Source organism: Peromyscus maniculatus, chromosome X, assembly GCF_049852395.1.
Source record: "Peromyscus maniculatus bairdii isolate BWxNUB_F1_BW_parent chromosome X, HU_Pman_BW_mat_3.1, whole genome shotgun sequence".
Lineage (NCBI taxonomy): Eukaryota > Metazoa > Chordata > Mammalia > Rodentia > Cricetidae > Peromyscus > Peromyscus maniculatus.
The window spans coordinates 37,979,411-37,998,637 of record NC_134875.1 but is presented as its reverse complement, the minus strand read 5'-3'; the positions used below and the strand labels follow the sequence as shown (position 1 = coordinate 37,998,637).

The following is a 19,227-nucleotide window of genomic DNA, read 5'->3' as shown; positions in this document are numbered from 1 at the left end:
GCCCGATCCAGGGAGTCCTGTGACTGGCCTTTGGAAGATTCAGGTGTGTACTGAACTCATGTGTGTGGGCAGGAGGCTGTGCTGTCTGAAAACCCACTGACCACCCTCTGGGGACAGTGAGAATCCTTGGACATGTTTCTACTCCTACGCATTCAGAATGGGGGTCAGGAGTGAGAGACAAAGAACAAGCCACTTTCTGTGCAAATCCAGAGAGACCAGAGAAACAACTGTGAATCTCAGGGGCTACTGAAGGTGACACAGGCATGTCACCTCATGAAAGAAGACCTCTTTGTCAATCTGTTTGAATCTTGTGTACAGAGAACATTTTGCATTTACATTCTACAAAGCAGAAGAAAATATTGTGAAAATCTGTCTTTATTGGTACTGTTGTTCCAATGCCAACGATATAGAGAAACATAATTTTCAACAGCCCATCTCCATGTGGCTCCTGGACAAGGATGGCATCCTAGGGCTCCTCCACGTCCTTCATGGAAATGTGGTCCTGGATCCCAGGTGGTGCGCTCCTGAGCATCACTTTCTTCTCACTGGCCCTCTGTTTGGCTCTCCTGTTGTTAAACCAAGTCTGAAAGCAGAGGAGAACAGGAAATGTCTCAGCATGCTGGGCACTTTGATGCAAAGAGGCACATCATCGGGACACTGGCATTCTGAATTGCCCATCAGCAGCTGTCTTCCAAATGCTCAGCCACCCAGGGCAGAAGCGGGCAGGGTGTGTTCATTGTTGGAGGCCATGGCTAGACTCCAGTTAACCCTGCCTTCTTCACAGAAATCTGAAAACAGTACCAGCAATCACTATTTCAGAAAAGTCATAGTATGCCTGCTCCTTCAGATCACACAGGGAGAGCAGTAGCCCTGTGCTAAGTTCTGGAAGAGACTCGGTGCAAGACAAGTGCACATTTAATGTGATTTCCAAGGTGCACTTTTATGGGTGTCTTATTCACCAATGCTGGGTCATCTCTAATGAATTAACTGGTTTTGACTGTTTCATCCCTTAGACAATGTTTCAAGAGCATTAATCCCCCCTACGCCCAGCTTCCTCCGCCCTTGGGACAGTTTGGAAAATGTGTTAGAGTGGAGGCAACATCTGAATTGAAAACAATCCCCCAGATTAAAATTGAGTGCTGCTATCTTATGCACACTCATAGAGGAGGAGGAGGAGGAGCAACCACTTGGACTATGAAGCTCTCTTCCCACATCAGTCTCATCATACCATTCATGAGTTGGTCCATGTGGATTCCATGGGCAGATTGGTAACTTGCCCCGATAGCTACTAGATTATCTTTAAGCTAAGTGTGCACAACTAATTTTTAGTAATTTAATGCAACTGAATCCTTTGATAGCCCTGTTTGATCCTGCATCAACTTGAGTCTCTACAGCAGCATCCTCAGCCCCGAATGACTCCACATTAGTTTCCTGTAAAGGACAATGGTGGTGAAGGAATTAAACATGAGTACTGGGTAAATAACCATGCACTAACAGGTATGTGTTCTACATGTATATAATTATAGAGCCCTTGCTGTGTAAAGACCTTGGCTTTGCACACAGAACATGGGTAGCAAGTGGCTGCTTTGGGTTTCTGTTTCCACCAGGAAGTCACTTTCCTTCCAGGAATAGGCAAGAAGCACTAGCTGAAGTATAGTTCTTCCACCTTCCAATGAAGAAGCCAGTGAGTGCCATCATAGGAAAACAGGAATCATACACCTACTTAAAAAGACCCAGGACACTGGTCCAAGACCTGAAGTGTTCCAGATGGCCTGCCCCGCCCCATGCTTTCTCAGATTTACTGACCTGCACTTTGGCTTCGGGCACATTCATGTTTCTGGCAAGCACCCGTCTGTGTAGAGAAAGCCACAGAGGTCAGTAGTCAAGGTTATGAGAAACATCACAGGCTGGAAACAGTGTGTACTTGTGAAAATCTTTGTCTTCCTGCTAAACTCCTCAAGGACGTGTCACTGATAAAGCGACATGTTTTTCAAAGGTTTCATATCATCACAACATTTAAAGTGTTGTGTTGTAGATTGATGGTCAAGATGACTCTAATTAGCTTACATAAATAATTTCAATGCAGTATTTTATAAATGAATACAAAGGCAGAAGTCTATGATAGAGATATTTTGTAAAATTTAAGCATAGGAATAGGTAGGAAACATGTGAAAGGCTGCATGATGACAGGATCTTATTCTCCTGACTCCATTTCCTGTAAATTTTGTTTAGTATCTAATGCAAAGACCAGGAAGGAGTCGGGTGGGGGGTAGAGGGGTGGGTGGGGAGAAAATGAGATAAAATAGAGCACATCAAAAATATAATCTTCCGTGTATCATAGGACACAACCAATAGTGTGTAGCCAGAACTGATAGTGGAGATCTGTAAGTCCAGCTACTTGGGAATCTAAGGCAGAAGGGTCACAATATAAGGCCTGTGTGGGCTCTAGTTTAAGTTCAAGGTCAACCTAAGGAAGGTAGAAAGACCCTATCTCAATCAGTAAGAGGAGGCTCGTAGCCCAGGCAGGGAGTCTCAGATTTGTATTCCTAGTACTTGAACACCAGAGAGAGGATAGCCTCAACAACAAGATTAGCTTAGTTTACACTGGGAGATCCATTTCAGCAAGGACTCCCAAGGAAGTCCATTTTTAAAGAAACCAAACACCCCTTTAGTATCAACCAAGCAATGGTGGCTGTTGCCATAGATTTAGTGGACTGCCTGTGGAGTGTACACATTCCCTGCCTTCAACCCTCACCACAGACACACAAAAGTGACAAAGACAACCACAGTGTAGGAAAATGTTTGGAAAGAACACTGTCACAATCTCTTACCCAGTAGGGTAGCTAACACAATCAAGAGGTGAGGATGCAGAGAAAACAGGAGCTTCTAGACTGCGGGTGGAAATATCTACTCATGCACTACTGAGGAAAAGCATTGCTTAGGAAAAGACTCAATCCAGTAACTCCATTTCAGAGTTTACATAGACAAGACCAGAAGCCTGGAGCTGAAGAGAGTTTTGTCATCCCAGGTAACAGAAACCCCACCCCCATAGCCACAAGGCAAAAACAACCCTGAACTCCTCAGAGGAGGGATTCTGAACAAAGACAGGGTATGTTGATACAGTAGTGTGAGATTCAGACCCAAAAAGATCTGAACAGCAGCAGAAACTACAGCTGAGAAGCCCCAGAATTATGACAAACCACTCAAAAAATGACTTTGACCTCTATCAGAGGCAGCCTGTAGAGCACTACTGTTTACACCAGGAAGGAAGAAGACATCAGGTTCTGGGGTGGAAGAAGAATGGTATTTTGATACAGTGGGTCAAGAGGAATGGACTTCTAGAGCTCTGTCAGACAAATCATAACATTGCAGAATTCTAAAGCATCAGAATAGTTTGAATTCCTACACGATTTTCATTCATCCATGTTGCACCATGGTTGAGAACCGAGATAAAGAAGGACATTTGCAGTAAGCACACCTGTCTCCTGCCACCACTGCATGAAAACACTAACCTTGATTCAAACATGAGCTTGATGCCACAAAGCAAATCCCCACACCCATCATGGGGTAGAAGCTACCTGTGGTTTGGAAATGAATGGGGAGGATGGGCCTCCCCAGAAGGGGTAAAGGCCAGGTCAATATGAACACTAGTCTCTGGAGGCCAGGATGCCTCCTAATGCCAGCCACATACCTTGTGAGCACATCTGGATACTGGGTTTCTTGGAAAATGGTCTCCATTTCCTGCACCTGCCACTGTGTGAAGTGGAACTGGATTTGTTGCCTGCTGGGCTGGTGCCTTGGAACCTCAGCCAGGAAGATGTCTGGCTCCTCTGGGTCTATCTCCATGGCAACCTGGTTGCTGTGGTCACCTTCAGGACCCAGGCTCATGTGGCCTCCCTGGTTGAGGTTGCCCTGTTGGTTCTCACTGTTGTCCAGGCTTAGAGCTCCTTCATAGACCCTGCCACCTGATTCAGGTGCTCCCTCATGTTCAGGGTGGGGCCCAATGTCGTCCTCATACTCCTCCAGATGATGGCAGAAGTTGCCGTTGTAATTGTGGAGGTTCTCCATGGCTGCTGCTCTTCAGACGACTAGTCACCAGCACCCTCCCTGAGGTGTTTGGAAGGAGCCTTACCCTGGGGGCTTTCAGTGGGTTGCTGACACAAAGGTTCAGGCCCTCCTCTTTCAAGATTGCTATTGGCTTTCTGAGTGCTTCCTACATTAGTGGGTGTGTCTCTGAAGTGAGAATTGGCTGGGGCGTGGCCCAAGCATGGGATGGGGGAAGGACAGTGAATCTTACTTTTAGAAGACCTGCTCAGACCTGGCTGCCTGCCCTGGCCCATGCTCTTGGACCTCACAGAACACCTTGGGAATGGGGCTATGGGAGATTGCAGGCTGATTTTAGCATGGAGAGTGGGGAAGGGGGGGAAATCTCACAATGAGCACATGAGGCTTATGTGAATTTTTCAACATCCCAGACCCCACATTTCCTAGTCTCTATGACACATGAGATGAACATTGAGTGGACAGGGTCAGCTCTGTGCGTGTCTGCTTCAAGAGTCTTCAAGGACTCTGAAAGCACAGGCCAGTCTCTGACCTCCACCTTCAGCAGTGACATTTTGGTCCTATGTTTACAGTGTGTTGTGCAGCACTGCAAAAAAGCCAGTGCAACCCTTGGCAAAGTTACAAGGGAAGTCATAGAAACTGAGCCTCATGATTTCAGGAAGAAGCTGTGTATGGATTTGGGATTTCTGAGGGAAGGGATGTTTACAAAATGTCCTCAATGAACAGCAGAATGTCTTCACTTCTAAAGTGTCAATGAAAGCTCTTTCTGTTAGACAGATCCCAGCCAGTCATATGTAGTCGGCTGTCAGAAACACGGATCCCTTTTCACACATATTTACCTGGTCTCCCCACAGTCTCTGTCCATGTTTTATGAAGGTGCCCTCTCACAGACACACTACTGGTCCCTTGCACAGCGATGTAAGCCTCAGAAAAGTGGAGCCTCATCTAACTGATAGGAAGGGCAGTCAAAACCTGAGCCAGACATGTGGTCACCTAGAGGATGCCTCAAAAGGGTCTGGCCCTGCAGCTAGATACACATTTTGTGTAGCAGTTTCCTCCAAGATAAGACAGTCCATTTGGAGGAAAGCTGAAGACACAAGACATTCCAAATGGAGGTGAAACATTTCATAAAAGGGAGAGATGGTTAAGACACAGAAAGTAAAAGGCTGGATAGCTCCAACTGGGCTTAGTAGATGTTTGTTCCCAGTTTCTCCTGTCTCCCCAGGAAGAGGGTCAACAGTACATCTCAGTTTTTGGAGCATCAGCACCAGTGAGAACACTGAAGCCACTAGATGTGGCAGCCAGGTACTGAAGCACGTAAGCAGATAACATTCTGTACCTGGAAGATTGGTGGCAAGGGCCCGAATGGAACTCAAGAAAGACATCTCTTGCTGGAACATCCAATGTGGAGCCTCAGGACCCTTCCTCCTGATGCCTCCAGTGCCCCAGTGAACCCATCTCTCTCTCTCTCTCCCTGCTCCCCCACCTTCTCTCTGCTTCTCTAAGTTTTGTCCCCACCATGAGCCCTTTGCGATTATCCTTAGATAAAGCTGACTGCAAAATACCATCCAGAAGTCAATTAGGAGCAGAGGCCATGGTGGTATTGGCAGCTGCAGCCGTGTGTACATGTGAAGGACTGTGGGGGTATTAGGGAGGAGGAGGGGGCCTCACTGGTGTAGGAACTCTTCTTCCTACAGAGAAACAGTGGAAGCCCGAAGCAGCCAGGGACTCAGGCTCCCTGGAGGCAATCTGAGGCCCCTGGAAACCATTGCTTTCACTCCACCTTTACAAGACCGAGAATAGTTTTCAGACTATTCCAAAACCCATGGGACTGTAGAATAAGCACTGAACTCAATGCAGCCTACACGGCCTGGGGCCAGGGGCTGTGCTCAGACTTCATTCCTTCTTCTAGAGTCCCTTCCTGCTCTTCCTGACCAAAGACAAACAGGGGATCCATGGATGCTGGGCCTGTCAGCTTGCACATCACCATGTACATCATATCTCCTGGAGAGCTCAGGGTGGATTTTCTTTGCAGTACGTGATGGTTAGTACAGAGACCCACAGTTGTAGCTAGAGTTTTCCTGCCTTACCCACAGTCAGGACAAATCTTTGTCACCCGCCAGTCCCACAGCAGCTCAGACCCGACCAAGTAAACACAGAGACTTATATTGCTTACAAACTGTATGGCCGTGGCAGGCTTCTTGCTAACTGTTCTTATATCTTAAATTAATCCATTTCCATAAATCTATACCTTGCCACAAGGCTGGTGGCTTACCGGCATCTTCACATGCTGCTGGTCATGGCGGTGGCTGCAGTGTCTCTCCGCGTCAGCCTTCCACTTCCCAGAATTCTCCTCTCTCCTTGTCCCACCTACTTCCTGCCTGGCCACTGGCCAACCAGTGTTTTATTTATTGACCAATCAGAGCAATTTGACATACAGACCATCCCACAGCACACAGTTGGTCCATGTGCAGCAGCACACAAGAGAAGGTGGAGCACTCAAGTCTAATGGGACATCTCTGCCATACCCCTTGCTCACAGGCATAGGGACAATGAGGATGACTGGTGGAAGATTCTTAAAGCCAGGGGAACTGGTTATCTGTCCTGAAATAATATTTGCTAGACCTGAAAAGGGGAGACCTCAGGTTCAGGGCCATAAATGCTGCCCTAGTGAAATTCTGATACCCGTTACAACAGCAAGGGCTCTCAAATCAGCATGCTGGGAGATATCATAAAGACTCAAAAGCAAACTAGCAAGTACCTGCAGTAGGCAAGGTCCCTGGAGCACTCACATTCCCAGAGACTGAATATAGACTAAGGATTGCAAGGGCAGGAGAGCATGGTATTGAGACAACACCATGCAGTAAGTTTGGGTCTGTACACCTAGGCCATAGCTCTCCATATCACTAAGATGGACTTTGTTTATTTGGACCTGCAGCTTCACATATGCAAAGAAGAAGTACAACTTTTCTATGCACTGACTGACTGTTCCAGAACATTGCTAGAGGCTCAACCTTGTTTACAAATTAGAGCTGCTATGAAGCAAAGGTCTCTGAAATCTTGATTACTGAGGGTTCTCCAAGGCAGGTGACAAAATGCAGGGAGAAGGCGCTCCACTTTAAAAACCGGCTGGGGGCGTGGCCAGGTCACGTCACTACTCCACGCATGTGTGTAGATCACATGGTCACGTAGCACACTTACATAGCCATGTAACGTCATGGATTCTGGTCACGCGAGATGTCTTGGCCGGAACTTGCTAGGCGGAGATGTCCGGGTCCGCCGGGTATCCTGGCTACGAGAGATGCTTTGACCCGGAAATGGCTAGGCGGAAGTGTCCGCCTGGTAAATGGGACCGTGGGGGGCGTGTTGTAAACCCTTCATTCCCGACTCTTATTTTTTAAAAAAAGAAAAAATTGTGGTTGACTGGGTACGGGGGCGTCGTTTCTCTCAAAGACTGCTTCCAGCTGAATAGTGGGCGTTGGTTGGCTCTTGGGGTTGGTGAGGGGTATCTTGTGAAGTCTGGGAATGATGGTGGAGGTCCTGGAATGACGTTCTGCCGTCTCCTGGTTCTGCGGCTGTCCATCTGTGCTGCTGCTGGGGACCTCCTGTGCCGTGGCTGGGGACCTCCTGTTTAACAAGATACTGTTGACATAGAGAGAGCTTAGAGAGAAAGAATCATTATTATTTTATTTTGGAGTTGGCATTTGTCTGAGGTAGATTTGGCCTGCCCAGATAGAGGCATGTGACATTTACCTGAGGTAGATCTGGTCTTAGTACTCTGCTTAATTTTTATCTGAGACAAGCCTCATTAGAGGTAGTTCATTTAAGGCACCTGTTTCCCTTATTAGGTTAGCACTTAGGAAACACAGGTGATCAGTTGCTGAGTATTGAACAATGATAAATTGTTGTATTACATTATTCCTTACCGCCTGGATATTTTTGATGGTCCTTTTTGCCTCCGGCTCTGTGTGGCCCTGGTTGGGAAAGGGAGGGGTGATACCTTATTCCTCTGGAATTGGTGACAAGGCAGTGGATCCTGATGTCCTCTGGAGCTTGAGAGTGAGAGGCCCTGTTTGTTTCACTGTATATGAAGAGAGATTTTTCTGGGATGGAGGTGAGATAAAAGGTTTTAGGTGAGACAGGTAGACCCAGTGAGGAAAGCCCTCGAGTTTAGCAGCTGTGGGGGTTACAAGAATTACTTTGAAGGGTCCCTGCCACTTAGGGGAAAGGGGTAAAGGGCGCTGGCCTGGAGGAAAGAGAAGAACCTGATCCCCAATGTGTATTGGAGATGGGCAAGGATTGTCACACGGCTGAGGCAGTGAGCAGTCCGCATAGCTCCATAGAATAGACCTTAGGTGACATAAAAGAGGAGTTAACAGGTTATCTGGAACAATTGGAGGCTTGGAAAAAAGACCTGGTGTTAGAACTGGTCTGAGGAGATATTTAACTTTTCCTGATGGTGGGCATATGGGTAAAATCGAGCTGTAGCCCTGGGGAGGTGGGAAGCCTCCAGCATGGCCATTATATGGCCTGAGTTAGATACGGATCCTCCTTTTGCTGTGAGAAGGCCACGCTCCCTCCAAATAGCAGCGTGGGACAGGAGGATATGAAAAGCATATTTGGAGTCTGTAGAGTTAGTGGCTAGGAGGAGAAGTCGGAGAGCTGCTGGCGTGTCTGGGAGGAGGCAAATGTGTGGAGTGAAAAGAAATGGGTGCTCCTACCTTAGCTAGTAGATCCCTCCCCATTAAAGGTACAGGGCAACTTGGCACCACTAAGAATGTATGTGTGAGAGGGATGCCTCTGAAAATACAATTAAATGGCGGTGTCTGCTGAGGTAGATAAGGCTGTCCCCTGTACCTGACAATAAAGGAGAGGTGGCATCCCCAAACTCCCAGGACTGAGTCAATGGCTCTGGTGTCCAGAAGGAAAGAAACAGATCGCTTCCCTGCTGCGTTCTGGGTTCCCTGTCATGTCTGTAGCCAAGCCTAGGTCTGTTGGAGGTCTTAGCTTGATGTACCCATGCATCTTGGTGCCTGGGGGCAGTCAGCTGACTCTGTCTTTCTAGGCGGCACTTTTAACAAGGCTGTTGATGGCCTGGCAGGGCATTCGGTAGCCCGTGGCCTTTTCCTCATTTAAAACAGGGACCCAACAGCTTTTGGAAGTCAGTAAGTGCCAGCACTTGGCAATTTTGTTTTTGGGCTTTTATCTCTTCCCCAGCACACCTTAAATGCCACAGATGACTCTTGCCTGTGGGGTCAGGAGCCTTGCTCTCCAGATGCTTAAATTTTAGTCAGGTAGGTCTGGGGAACAAGAGACAGATTTTCGTCCTTATCCTGAATTATTTACTGGTTTTAGGGCAGCCTTACGGAGGCCTGTCAGGAGACAGGTAATAAACCTATCTCTGGCTAGTCAGCCACTCTGGGTGTTGGAGTCCCAGTGTGGCTCCCGGTCAGGAACCGCTTCGGCTCCTGGGGGGTGTGAAAGGTTAGTTTGATGAATTTCGTCTGCATGAGTCCTAGCCTGCTCCCATACCCGCCTGCGCTCCTCCGGGAGTAAATTATTAGAAAGTATCATATATATATATATATATATATATATATATATATATATATATATATATATATATATATATATATATAATGAAAGGTGAGACTATAAAATTGAGTTATATATTGAAATTGTTTAATAAAGGAAGCAGAATTCGACGTATAAGAACCCAGCTTACTTTCTATCTGAGAGAGTTCTGCTAGAGAGAATGGAACATGAACTTTAACCAGTCTATCCACACCCGCCACCTCTCGCAAAGGGAGAACAGTAGAAGGTTCTGGATGGCTGGAATCAGCCGATTTAGCAGCTCGAGAGTGGGTGGTAGGGGGAGTGAAGTTTGGAGCCAGGGCAGGGCCTTTGGAAGCAGCCGCTGCAGAGGAAGAAACAGCTTTAGAAGAGGACGAGTCTGGAGTGGAAGGAATGGTTGTTCTAGGAGTTGGAGCCGGAGGTCGGATAGGTAGAGGTTCATTAGCAGGGTCTAAAGTTAGAGATTCCGGAGTCAGAGAATCCTCCGGTTCAGGCATAGCTAACATCATATGAGCAGGAGATAAGGAAACGAGAAGAGACAGTTTAGCATTGAGAAAGAAGAAAGCAACTCTTTCCATTTGCCTGAACGCCGACAGTGATTGGATAGCTCCCGTGAAATATCAGGATCTAAGGAGCCGCTTGGCGGCTCTTTGTTATTTTTTTAAAGCATACTTTGGCCACTTTTTTGAACATAAACAAGTTAGCTTAGAAATCTTTACATAAGGCATTAAACTGAGAGGTTTTAAAGCTTCAACAAGACAGCCTAACGGAGAGGAAGGACTAACAGGGTTGGAAGTCTTGTTTCCCATGTCTGCAGCGGAGGCAGAAAAATAAAAAATAAACGTGATCCGGAGCCAAGGCCCCAGGTGTCCCCAAGGCCAAGGGCGGATACCGGGCGCAGGCTGCTCCTTGACTCGTCAGCCACAGAAGCAGGGGCCCCCTCCACGGTGAGGAAAGGATTCCCCGGGAATCCAGACAGCGTTTGTCCCTTCGTCAAGGAGATGGACGTGCCGGCCTCACGTGGCTCCCAGGACGCACCAACGTTGGCGGCCCTAACAATAATAAAAAATAAACGTGATCCAGAGCCAAGGCCCCAGGCGTCCCCAAGGCCAAGGGCGGATACCGGGCGCAGGCTGCTCCTTGGCTCGTCAGCCACAGAAGCAGGGGCCCCCTCCACGGTGAGGAAAGGATTCCCCGGGAATCCAGACAGCGTTTGCCCCTTCGTCAAGGAGATGGACGTGCCGGCCTCACGTGGCTCCCAGGACGCACCAACGGTCATGGCCCTAACTCGAGAAATATCTCAGGCTGCAGACGTGGGAGACGGCTAGAAAAGTTAGGCCTGCGATAGGGGCCGACCGTAGCCAATGAAGACCGTGGTCGGGGGTTCTCCCGGTCTCAAGAACACATGTGAGGTGCCGGACGATCAACGGTCGTTCTCACAGATTCAGGAAACCGTTTACACTGGCCGAAAATGGGGGGACTCACCAATCGAAGAAAGCGGTGTTGGATGCAATTTGCATGCGGTTCAGGCGAATGGAGAGCAGTCTGTCGCGTACGGAGCAGATTACCCGGTTCGCGGGCTTCCAGGTGCAAAGCGCCCGGGAGCGCCCGCTCGGTTTCGGCACCAAAATGTTAGTTATTTAGCTGCGTTGTGTTCTTACCCTGCAAGGAAGTGTCACGAAACATGACAGAATCCGCTTATAAGAGTTTATTAGAGTTAAAGGGACAGAGAGTGCAGGCCTGTGGGAGAGACACGTGCGTGGAGAAGAGGAAGAGGAGAGAAGAGAGCTTAATTTATTTTTATATTTATAATCCATCCTAATTCTGTTTACATTGTTATTTTAAGTTTGTTATGTTGTACAAAAATAAAAATTAAAAATTGAAGTTTTAGTAATAAAGACAGGATACAATTTGTTATTTTGTTAATGTTATAGTGTGTTATTGAATGGGTGCTAATTTAATGATGTAGCCATCTATTAAATATTTTGTAATTTAAGTAACCTTTTTTTTTTGACAGCCAAATCGTCTTCATTGAGGGAATATGTCTATTACATTGACTGATTTTCATATATTGAACCATCCTTGCATCCCTGGGATGAATCCTACTTGGTCGTGATGGATGATTGTTTTGATGTATTCTTGGATTCGGTTTGCCAATATTTTGTTGAGTATTTTTGCATCAATGTTCATGAGGGAGATTGGTCTGTAGTTCTCTTTCTTTGTTGCATCTTTGTGTGGTTTGGGTATCAGGGTCATTGTAGCCTCATAAAAAGAGTTTGGTAGTGTTCCTTCTGTTTCTATTGTGTGGAACACTTTGAAGGGTATTGGTATTAGTTCTTCTTTGAAAGTCTGGTAGAATTCTGCACTGAAACCATCTGGTCCTGGGCTTTTTTTGGTTGGGAGACTTTTGATGACTGTTTCTATTTCTTTAGTGGTTATTGGTCTATTTAAATGGTTTATCTGGTCTTGATTTAATTTTGGTATGTGGTATTTATCCAGAAAATTGTCCATTTCTTCCTGGTTTTCCATTTTTGTGGAGTACAGGTTTTTGAAGTATGATCTGATGATTCTCTGGATTTCCTCATTGTCTGTTGTTATGTCTCCCTTTTCATTTCTGATTTTGTGAATTTGGGTGCTCTCTCTTTGCCTTTTGGTTAATTTGGCTAGGGGTTTGTCTATCTTGTTGATTTTTTCAAAGAACCAACTCTTTATTTCATTGATTTTTTGTATTGTTCTCTTGTTTTCTATTTCGTTGATTTCAGCCCTCAATTTGATTATTTCCTGGTGTCTATTTCTCCTGGGTGAGTTTGTTTCTTTTTGTTCTAGAGCTTTCAGTTGTGCTGTTAATTCATTGGTATGGGATTGCTCCATCTTCTTTATGTGTGCATTTAGAGCTATGAATTTTCCTCTTAGCACTGCTTTCATAGTGTCCCATAAGTTTGGGTATGTTGTACTTTCCTTTTCATTGAATTCTAGGAAATCTTTAATTTCTTTCTTTATTTCTTCCTTGACCAATTGATGTTTCAGGTGGGCATTATTCAGTTTCCATGAGTTTGTGGGTTTTCTATAACTTTTGTTGTTGTTGAGGTCTAACTTTAAGGCATGGTGGTCTGATAAGATACAGGAGGTTATTCCAAATTTTGTATCTGTTGAGATTTGTTTTGTGTCCAAGCATGTGGTCAATTTTTGAGAAGGTTCCATGGGGTGCTGAGAAGAAGGTATATTCTTTTGTGTTAGGATGGAATATTCTGTAGACATCTATTGGGTCCATTTGAGTCATAACATCTGTTAGGTCCTTTATTTCTTTGTTAAGTTTCAGTCTGGTAGATCTATCTTTTGGTGAGAGTGGTGTGTTAAAATCTCCCACTACTAATGTGTGGGGTTTGATGTGCATTTTAAACTTTAGTAGTGTTTCTTTTATGAATGTGGGTGCTTTTGTATTTGGAGCATAAATGTTTAGAATCGAGACTTCATCTTGGTGGATTTTTCCCGTGATGAATATGTAATGTCCATCCTGATCTCTTTTGATTAATTTTAGTTTGAAGTCTATTTTATTAGATAATAGGATAGCTACACCAGCTTCTTTCTTAGGTCCATTTGCTTGGAAAGCCTTTTCCCATCCCTTTACTCGGAGGTAGTGTCTGTCTTTGAAGTTAAGGTGTGTTTCTTGTATGCAGCAGATGGATGGGTCCTGTTTTATTATCCATTCTGTTAGCCTGTGTCTTTTTATAGGTGAGTTGAGACCATTGATATTGATGGATATTAATGACCAGTGATTGTTAATTCCTGTTATTTTTTGTGGTTGTGTTGTGTTGTCCTTCTGTGGTGTATGTTGGTGTGGGATTATCTATTGCTTGATTTTTCATGGATGTGTTTAGCTTCTTTGGGTTGGATTTTCCCTTCTAGTGCTTTCTGTAGGGCTGGGTTTGTGGACAGGTATTGATTAAATCTGGTTTTATCCTGGAATATTTTGTTTACTCCGCCTATGGTGATTGAGAGTTTTGCTGGGTATAATAGTCTGGGTTGGCATCCGTGGTCTCTTAGTGTCTGCATGAGATTTGTCCATGATCTTCTAGCTTTCATAGTCTCTATCGAGTAGTCTGGTGGGTTTATTCTGATGGGTTTGCCTTTATATGTTACTTGGTCTTTTTCCTTTGCGGCTCTTAATATTTTTTCTTTGTTCTCTATGTTTAATGTTTTGATTATTATGTGGCTAGGGGACTTTTTTTATTGGATCCAGCCTATTCAGTGTTCTGTAAGCTTCTTGTATCTTCATAGGTATTTCTTTCTTTAGGTTAGGAAAGTTTTCTTCTATGGTTTTGTTGAATATATTTTCTGTGCCTTTGAGTTGGTATTCTTCTCCTTCTTCTATCCCTATTATTCTTAGGTTTGGTCTTTTCATGGTGTCCCAAATTTCCTGGACGTTTTGTGTTACGACTTTTTTGTCTTTAGTGTTTTCTTTGACTGACAAATCTATTTTCTCTATCGTGTGTTCAGTGTCAGAGATTCTCTGTTCCATCTCTTGCAATCGGTTGGTTATGCTTGTTTCTGTAGTTCCTGTTCATTTAGTCAGGATTTATATTTCCAGCATTCCCTCAGCATGTGTTTTCTTTATTGTCTCAAATTCATTTTTCAGATCTTGGAATGTTTCTTTCATCTGTTTAATTGCTTTTTCTTGGCTTGATTTGATTTCTTCCCATTTTTTGTTCATTTTTTTCTTCCATTTCTTTAAGGGAGTTTTTTTATTTCCTCTTTAATGGAGTTTTTCATTTCCTCTTTAAGGGAAGTTTTTATTTCCTCTTTAATGGAGTTTTTCATTTCCTCTTTAAGGAAAGTTTTTATTTCCTCTTTGAGGGAATGTTTTATTTCTTCTTTAAGGGCCTCTATCATCTTCTTAAAGTCATTTTTAGAATTGATTTCTTCTGTTTCTTCTGTCTTGGTATGTTCAGGTCTTGCAGGTATAGAATCACTAGGTTCTGATGTTACCATATAGGTCTTTATGTTGTTGCCTGTATTTTTGCACTGGCGTCTACTCATCTCTTCCTCTGTGCGGTGCAGGTGGTGTCTGTGTCTGAGAGTGCCTCTCTTGTTCTAATTTTTAGTCTTGGTTTAGTAGTGGTTCTTGGTTAAATTGGTGCTATTGGGCTATTTCTTTAGGGGCAGCTGATTTCAGTCGGTGAAGTATATACTTGTGATTCTGGTGATCTGGTTTGGTGGCTGGGTAGTGCCTTCTTCTGTGTTCCCAGGTCACATTTTGTTCATTTGTCAACTCCTCAGCTGATCTTGTTTCTTCAGACTTCAAACTGTAGGCATCTGAATCCTCTCCCAGATGGGTTTCAGCTGAGCAGGGTAGTCTCACCAACACCTCCAAGTTGTTGGGTTTCACAGGATCAGCAGCTGGGCCCTGGGTTGTCCCCAGACGGAGTGTCCAGACTCGCCCTGGTTCCGACCCACGGAGATAGCCTCTTCCCCAGGTGTTGGGGCTAGGGGCGTCCCAGTTCCAAGCTGTGTGCGCCCCTCTCCGTCTCCGGCCTGTCCACCCCTGTGGCCCACCGCCACAGGCCCACCTGTGTCCACTTGTCTCCACCGCTGGGCCTGTATGTCCCTGTCAGCTGCCGCTGGGTCTGTCTACCTCTGCGGGCGGCCAATGGGCCTGTATGACTCTGCTGGCTGCCGCCGCGGGCCTACCTACCTCTGCTTGTCACTGCTGCCGGGCCCATCCACCTCTGCGAACTGCCACGGGGCCTGTATGTCTCTGCCGGTTGCTGCTGGGCCTGTATGTCCCTGTCGGCCGCTGCCACCGGGCCCTTCCACCTCCGCAAGTCACCGACCTGCGTCTGCCTGTCTCCGCCTTGTGGCCTGTCCACCTCTGTGGGCCACCGCCAGGCCTGAATGTCCCTGTCGGCCACCGCCGCCAGTCCTGTCCACCTCTGTCTGCTTATCTCTGCCGCAGGGCCTGTCCATCTCTGTGGGCCGCGGCTGGGCCTGAATGTCTCCGCCAGCTGCCGCTGGGCCTAAATGTCCCTGTCAGCCACTGCCGCCGGACCCATCTACCTCCGCGGGCCGCTGCCACAGGCCTACCTGCGTCTGCTTGTCTCCGCCATCTTGAATCAATGGTCCTGGCTCTTTTTCTTTACAGCAACACAGGAGAGAAGAATCCAAGTATCCCGGTCCTAGGGTGATCCAGATACCTGAGGACATCAAAGATCGACCCTAGGTACTGGCTCCAAACCTGTCTCACAGCTGTGAAGGTGAAAGACAGGAGGAGTAAGCAATTCTGGACTCATGCTCTACAAAGCATCATTGCAGGAAAGGACAGAACTGAGGAAAATTTAGAGAGACTCCCCAGAGTAGGTGACATTCCCAAAATTAAAAATAGCCACTGAGCTCTGTCATTTCGTGGTTTTTGTTTTTAATAGGATCATGGCAGATTCTGGACAATGGCTGAGGTAATTGTTAGGAGATGGTTTATTTCTCTGTGTTAGCATAGGCTGAGATACTGGAGGGCCCAGGGTCCACATGGTCTAGCCCACACCAAGGAGATGATCATGCTCTGTTCACCTATTGCCCACCTAGTCAGGGGTGGCTCAACCCCCTCCCACCACAGGCCCATTTATCCATCCCTCACTAGGGCTTTGTGAGTTGTGAGCTTTGACTGTCTGGTCGCAGTTACACACTGGGTGCTCTTGCATCCTCTGACATTTGAGCTGTCCCAGGTGATTTTATCTATACTCAGCTCTCATTCTTCTCAGTCACCAGGAAGCAGCTGCAACTGTCCTTCCTCTTCTCCTGATCTCCTGTGTGGTTATGAAAGGCTTCCCTGAAACACTGAAATGGGAGGCTTTCTTAGACACAGACTTTACTCACTCTCACAATTAGCTGCTGGAGAAGCCAGGCTATATAAGGAGCCAATAGTGCCATGTGTGCTTTCCTGAGGAACTTGGTGGCCTGGTTGGACTGCCCACACTAGCTGGGGGCCCTGTCTTTATCATTGTGAGACAGCTTGACTGTCCTACTGATTACAGAAACTCTTTATGTCTCATCTTCAGTGTTCCTGGCTTGGCTGTTTCAAACCAACCCTCCTTTTAGCCCTCCCATCCCTGCAACATATGTGAGCAACTTCGAAATTTGAACGTGAGTGCTTTTCCCTACTAAGGACAGAGACCTACTTCCTGTTTTCATACCAACGCCAGATTCTGAGATAAATTTCCCAAGATGCTGTTCACACGGTTGGTTTGAAGCAGGTAAGCAATCATGCATTCAGGGTGCCTCAGAGACTGTTCATTTCCTCCCCTTTCTACAGAGCTCACAGGACACTGGGTGTATTCTTTTATTTCTGGCAGTTTGCTCTCAGGGCTTAGCAAAGACTGATGCAGAGTGATATCCCTCTCTGATGGGTGACTCAGCACCCCAAACGATGGATGCTTGCTGTGTAACCCAGAGGAGCTGTGGGGCTCACTATGGGAGTAGATAACACAGGTAAACAGCAATGCTCCAATCTGTTATCTATGTGAGTCTGGAAACCAGCACCCATCTCTGCCTTTACCCTTGATCCTCTTGAATCCCCTTTCCCCGTCTTGGACCTGGGGAAGGGACTCCTCTCTGCTGACTCCTTAGGATGTCTGCTGCTAGCCAGCTGCTATCTAGTAGCACAATCTTACATATCCTTGATATGACAGGAAATATGTACCCTAAGGAGGTTTTGTTATAGAACAGCAGTGCTTCATGAGCCCAATTACTGCTCTGGGTGAATTTCTTATAAGTTATCTTCTGTGAGGGACTCTCCAGGATTGAAATGCATTAATAAAATCTTGTGCCTCCTTCTTGTTTAGTTACATGCTCAATGCTTTAGGCCAATGTTTCTCAACCTTCCTAATGCTGTGGCTCTTTAATGTAGTTGCCCATGCTGTGGTGCCCCAACCATTTTGTTGTTGCTTCCTAATTGTAATTTTGCGACTGTTATGAGTCATAATATAATATCTTTTTTCCCAATGGTCTTAGTATAGGTCTGCAGACCCCAAACTTAAAGGGGCTGCAACCCCCAAGTAGAGAACCACTGCTTTAAGTTAAGGTATGTGATTGTGGAGTTTCTACACCATTTTCCCCTGGGACTCTGCTCATCATAGTTATTAGATGGGAAACCTACCTGCACACAGATTTTCCTGAGGGATTTCTTGGTCAGCATGCACACGTCCACACACAGGTGCATTCACAGTCACAACATTCACATGCAGAAACATCTGTAGCCAAAGCCCTCTCATCCCATTGTCCCATCCCCTAGAGAGAGGCTAATATGCAGAATGTAAGAGTAGTTTAAGAAATATGGAAAGCATAAAAGGAAAGTAGTCCAAAACGTTTCATAAAGCTAGTTACTGCCTGGAAAGAAAACACAAATGAATTCTAAGTCTGTTTTTTTGATGGCACAAGTTTAAAAAAAAACCCTGGATCACTTCTTAACTGAAATCCAAGATAATATTAAGTTTACCTTGAAGAGTGTTGAGATAATTCAAATGAGCAATTTTAGAAGCAATTTATCAGATGTAAGAAGAAACACAATTGTGGGATCAGTATCTATACCTGGTGCCTGTGCGGCTTTTTGGAGCTCATTACCTATGATGGGACACCTTGCACAGCCTTGGTTCAGAGGGGAGGGTCTTGGACCTTCCTCAACTGAATGTACCAGGCTCTGCTGACTCCCCATGGGAGCCTTACCTTTTTGGAGGTGGGGATAGGGAGGTAGGTGGGGGGCAATGCTGGGGGAAGCGTGAGGAGAGATGAGATGGGGATCTGTGGTTGGTGTGTAAAATGAATAAAAAATTTCTTAAAGAAAAAAGAAGAAACATAATTGACAGAATGAATTCTTTGGTGAGCTTTTATCTGTGTATGACATCACATACAGAAAGAATAATAAATGGGGAAGCTTTCCTAGATTTGAGACATCTTCCACACACCCATGGTCAGCATTGTTAGGGACACCTGACAATCGGTGAGCCAGCTGTGCCCAGGTTGGCTCTCTCACGAGACCTTTGTTTCTCACAGGACAGGATACCCTGACCCCTGCACTGCCCACTTAGTCACAGTTCACTATGTATTTTCTCTGTTCAGGACTCCATGGCTGAGTTTTCAAGTCATCAAGTGATAATCATGTCTTTGTCAGGAAAGTCAGAGGCTGCCACCTAGCTCATCTGAACCACAACTGCTCTCTCTCTGTCTGTCTCTCCCTCTCTCTATCTTTCCCCTCTCCCTCTCTCTTTTTGTGTGTATACTGGTGTCTTGTGTAGAAATAATGAAGAGTGAGCCCCTCACTGAACCAGGAAAGGAGTGGACAGGTCAGGGATCCTCCCTTCAGTCTTTCAACCAGCCACATCACTTTGGAGTGTTCTTGCTGAAACCCTCTGGTGTCCTTTATCCCAGCAACAGGTCCTGGAATATTCTTGCTGTATCCAGGTCATAGGTCCTATCCCTGGTCATAGATCTCATCCTACATGGACTCAATAAGGACTCTTCCTGCTGTTTGTAAGAGGAACATGGTCGAGAGAGACAAGGGGTGATATAGCAGGAGGCAAGGACTGGGAGATGCCTGAGAAGACA

General features: G+C 45.9%; 1 protein-coding gene across 1 annotated transcript; it reads right to left on the bottom strand.

Moving 5' to 3' along the window:
* Positions 1 to 357: 357 nt before the first annotated feature.
* On the bottom strand, positions 358 to 4,818 carry LOC143270904 (rhox homeobox family member 1-like). The gene is made up of 3 exons (XM_076562213.1): positions 3,692 to 4,818; positions 1,807 to 1,852; positions 358 to 583 (listed from the first exon to the last, which is right to left on the bottom strand). The coding sequence occupies exons 1-3, from the start codon at positions 4,066 to 4,068 to the stop codon at positions 467 to 469; spliced, it is 540 nt and encodes a 179-aa protein (XP_076418328.1). The 5' UTR covers positions 4,069 to 4,818; the 3' UTR covers positions 358 to 466.
* Between the last annotated feature and the right edge of the window lie 14,409 nt (positions 4,819 to 19,227).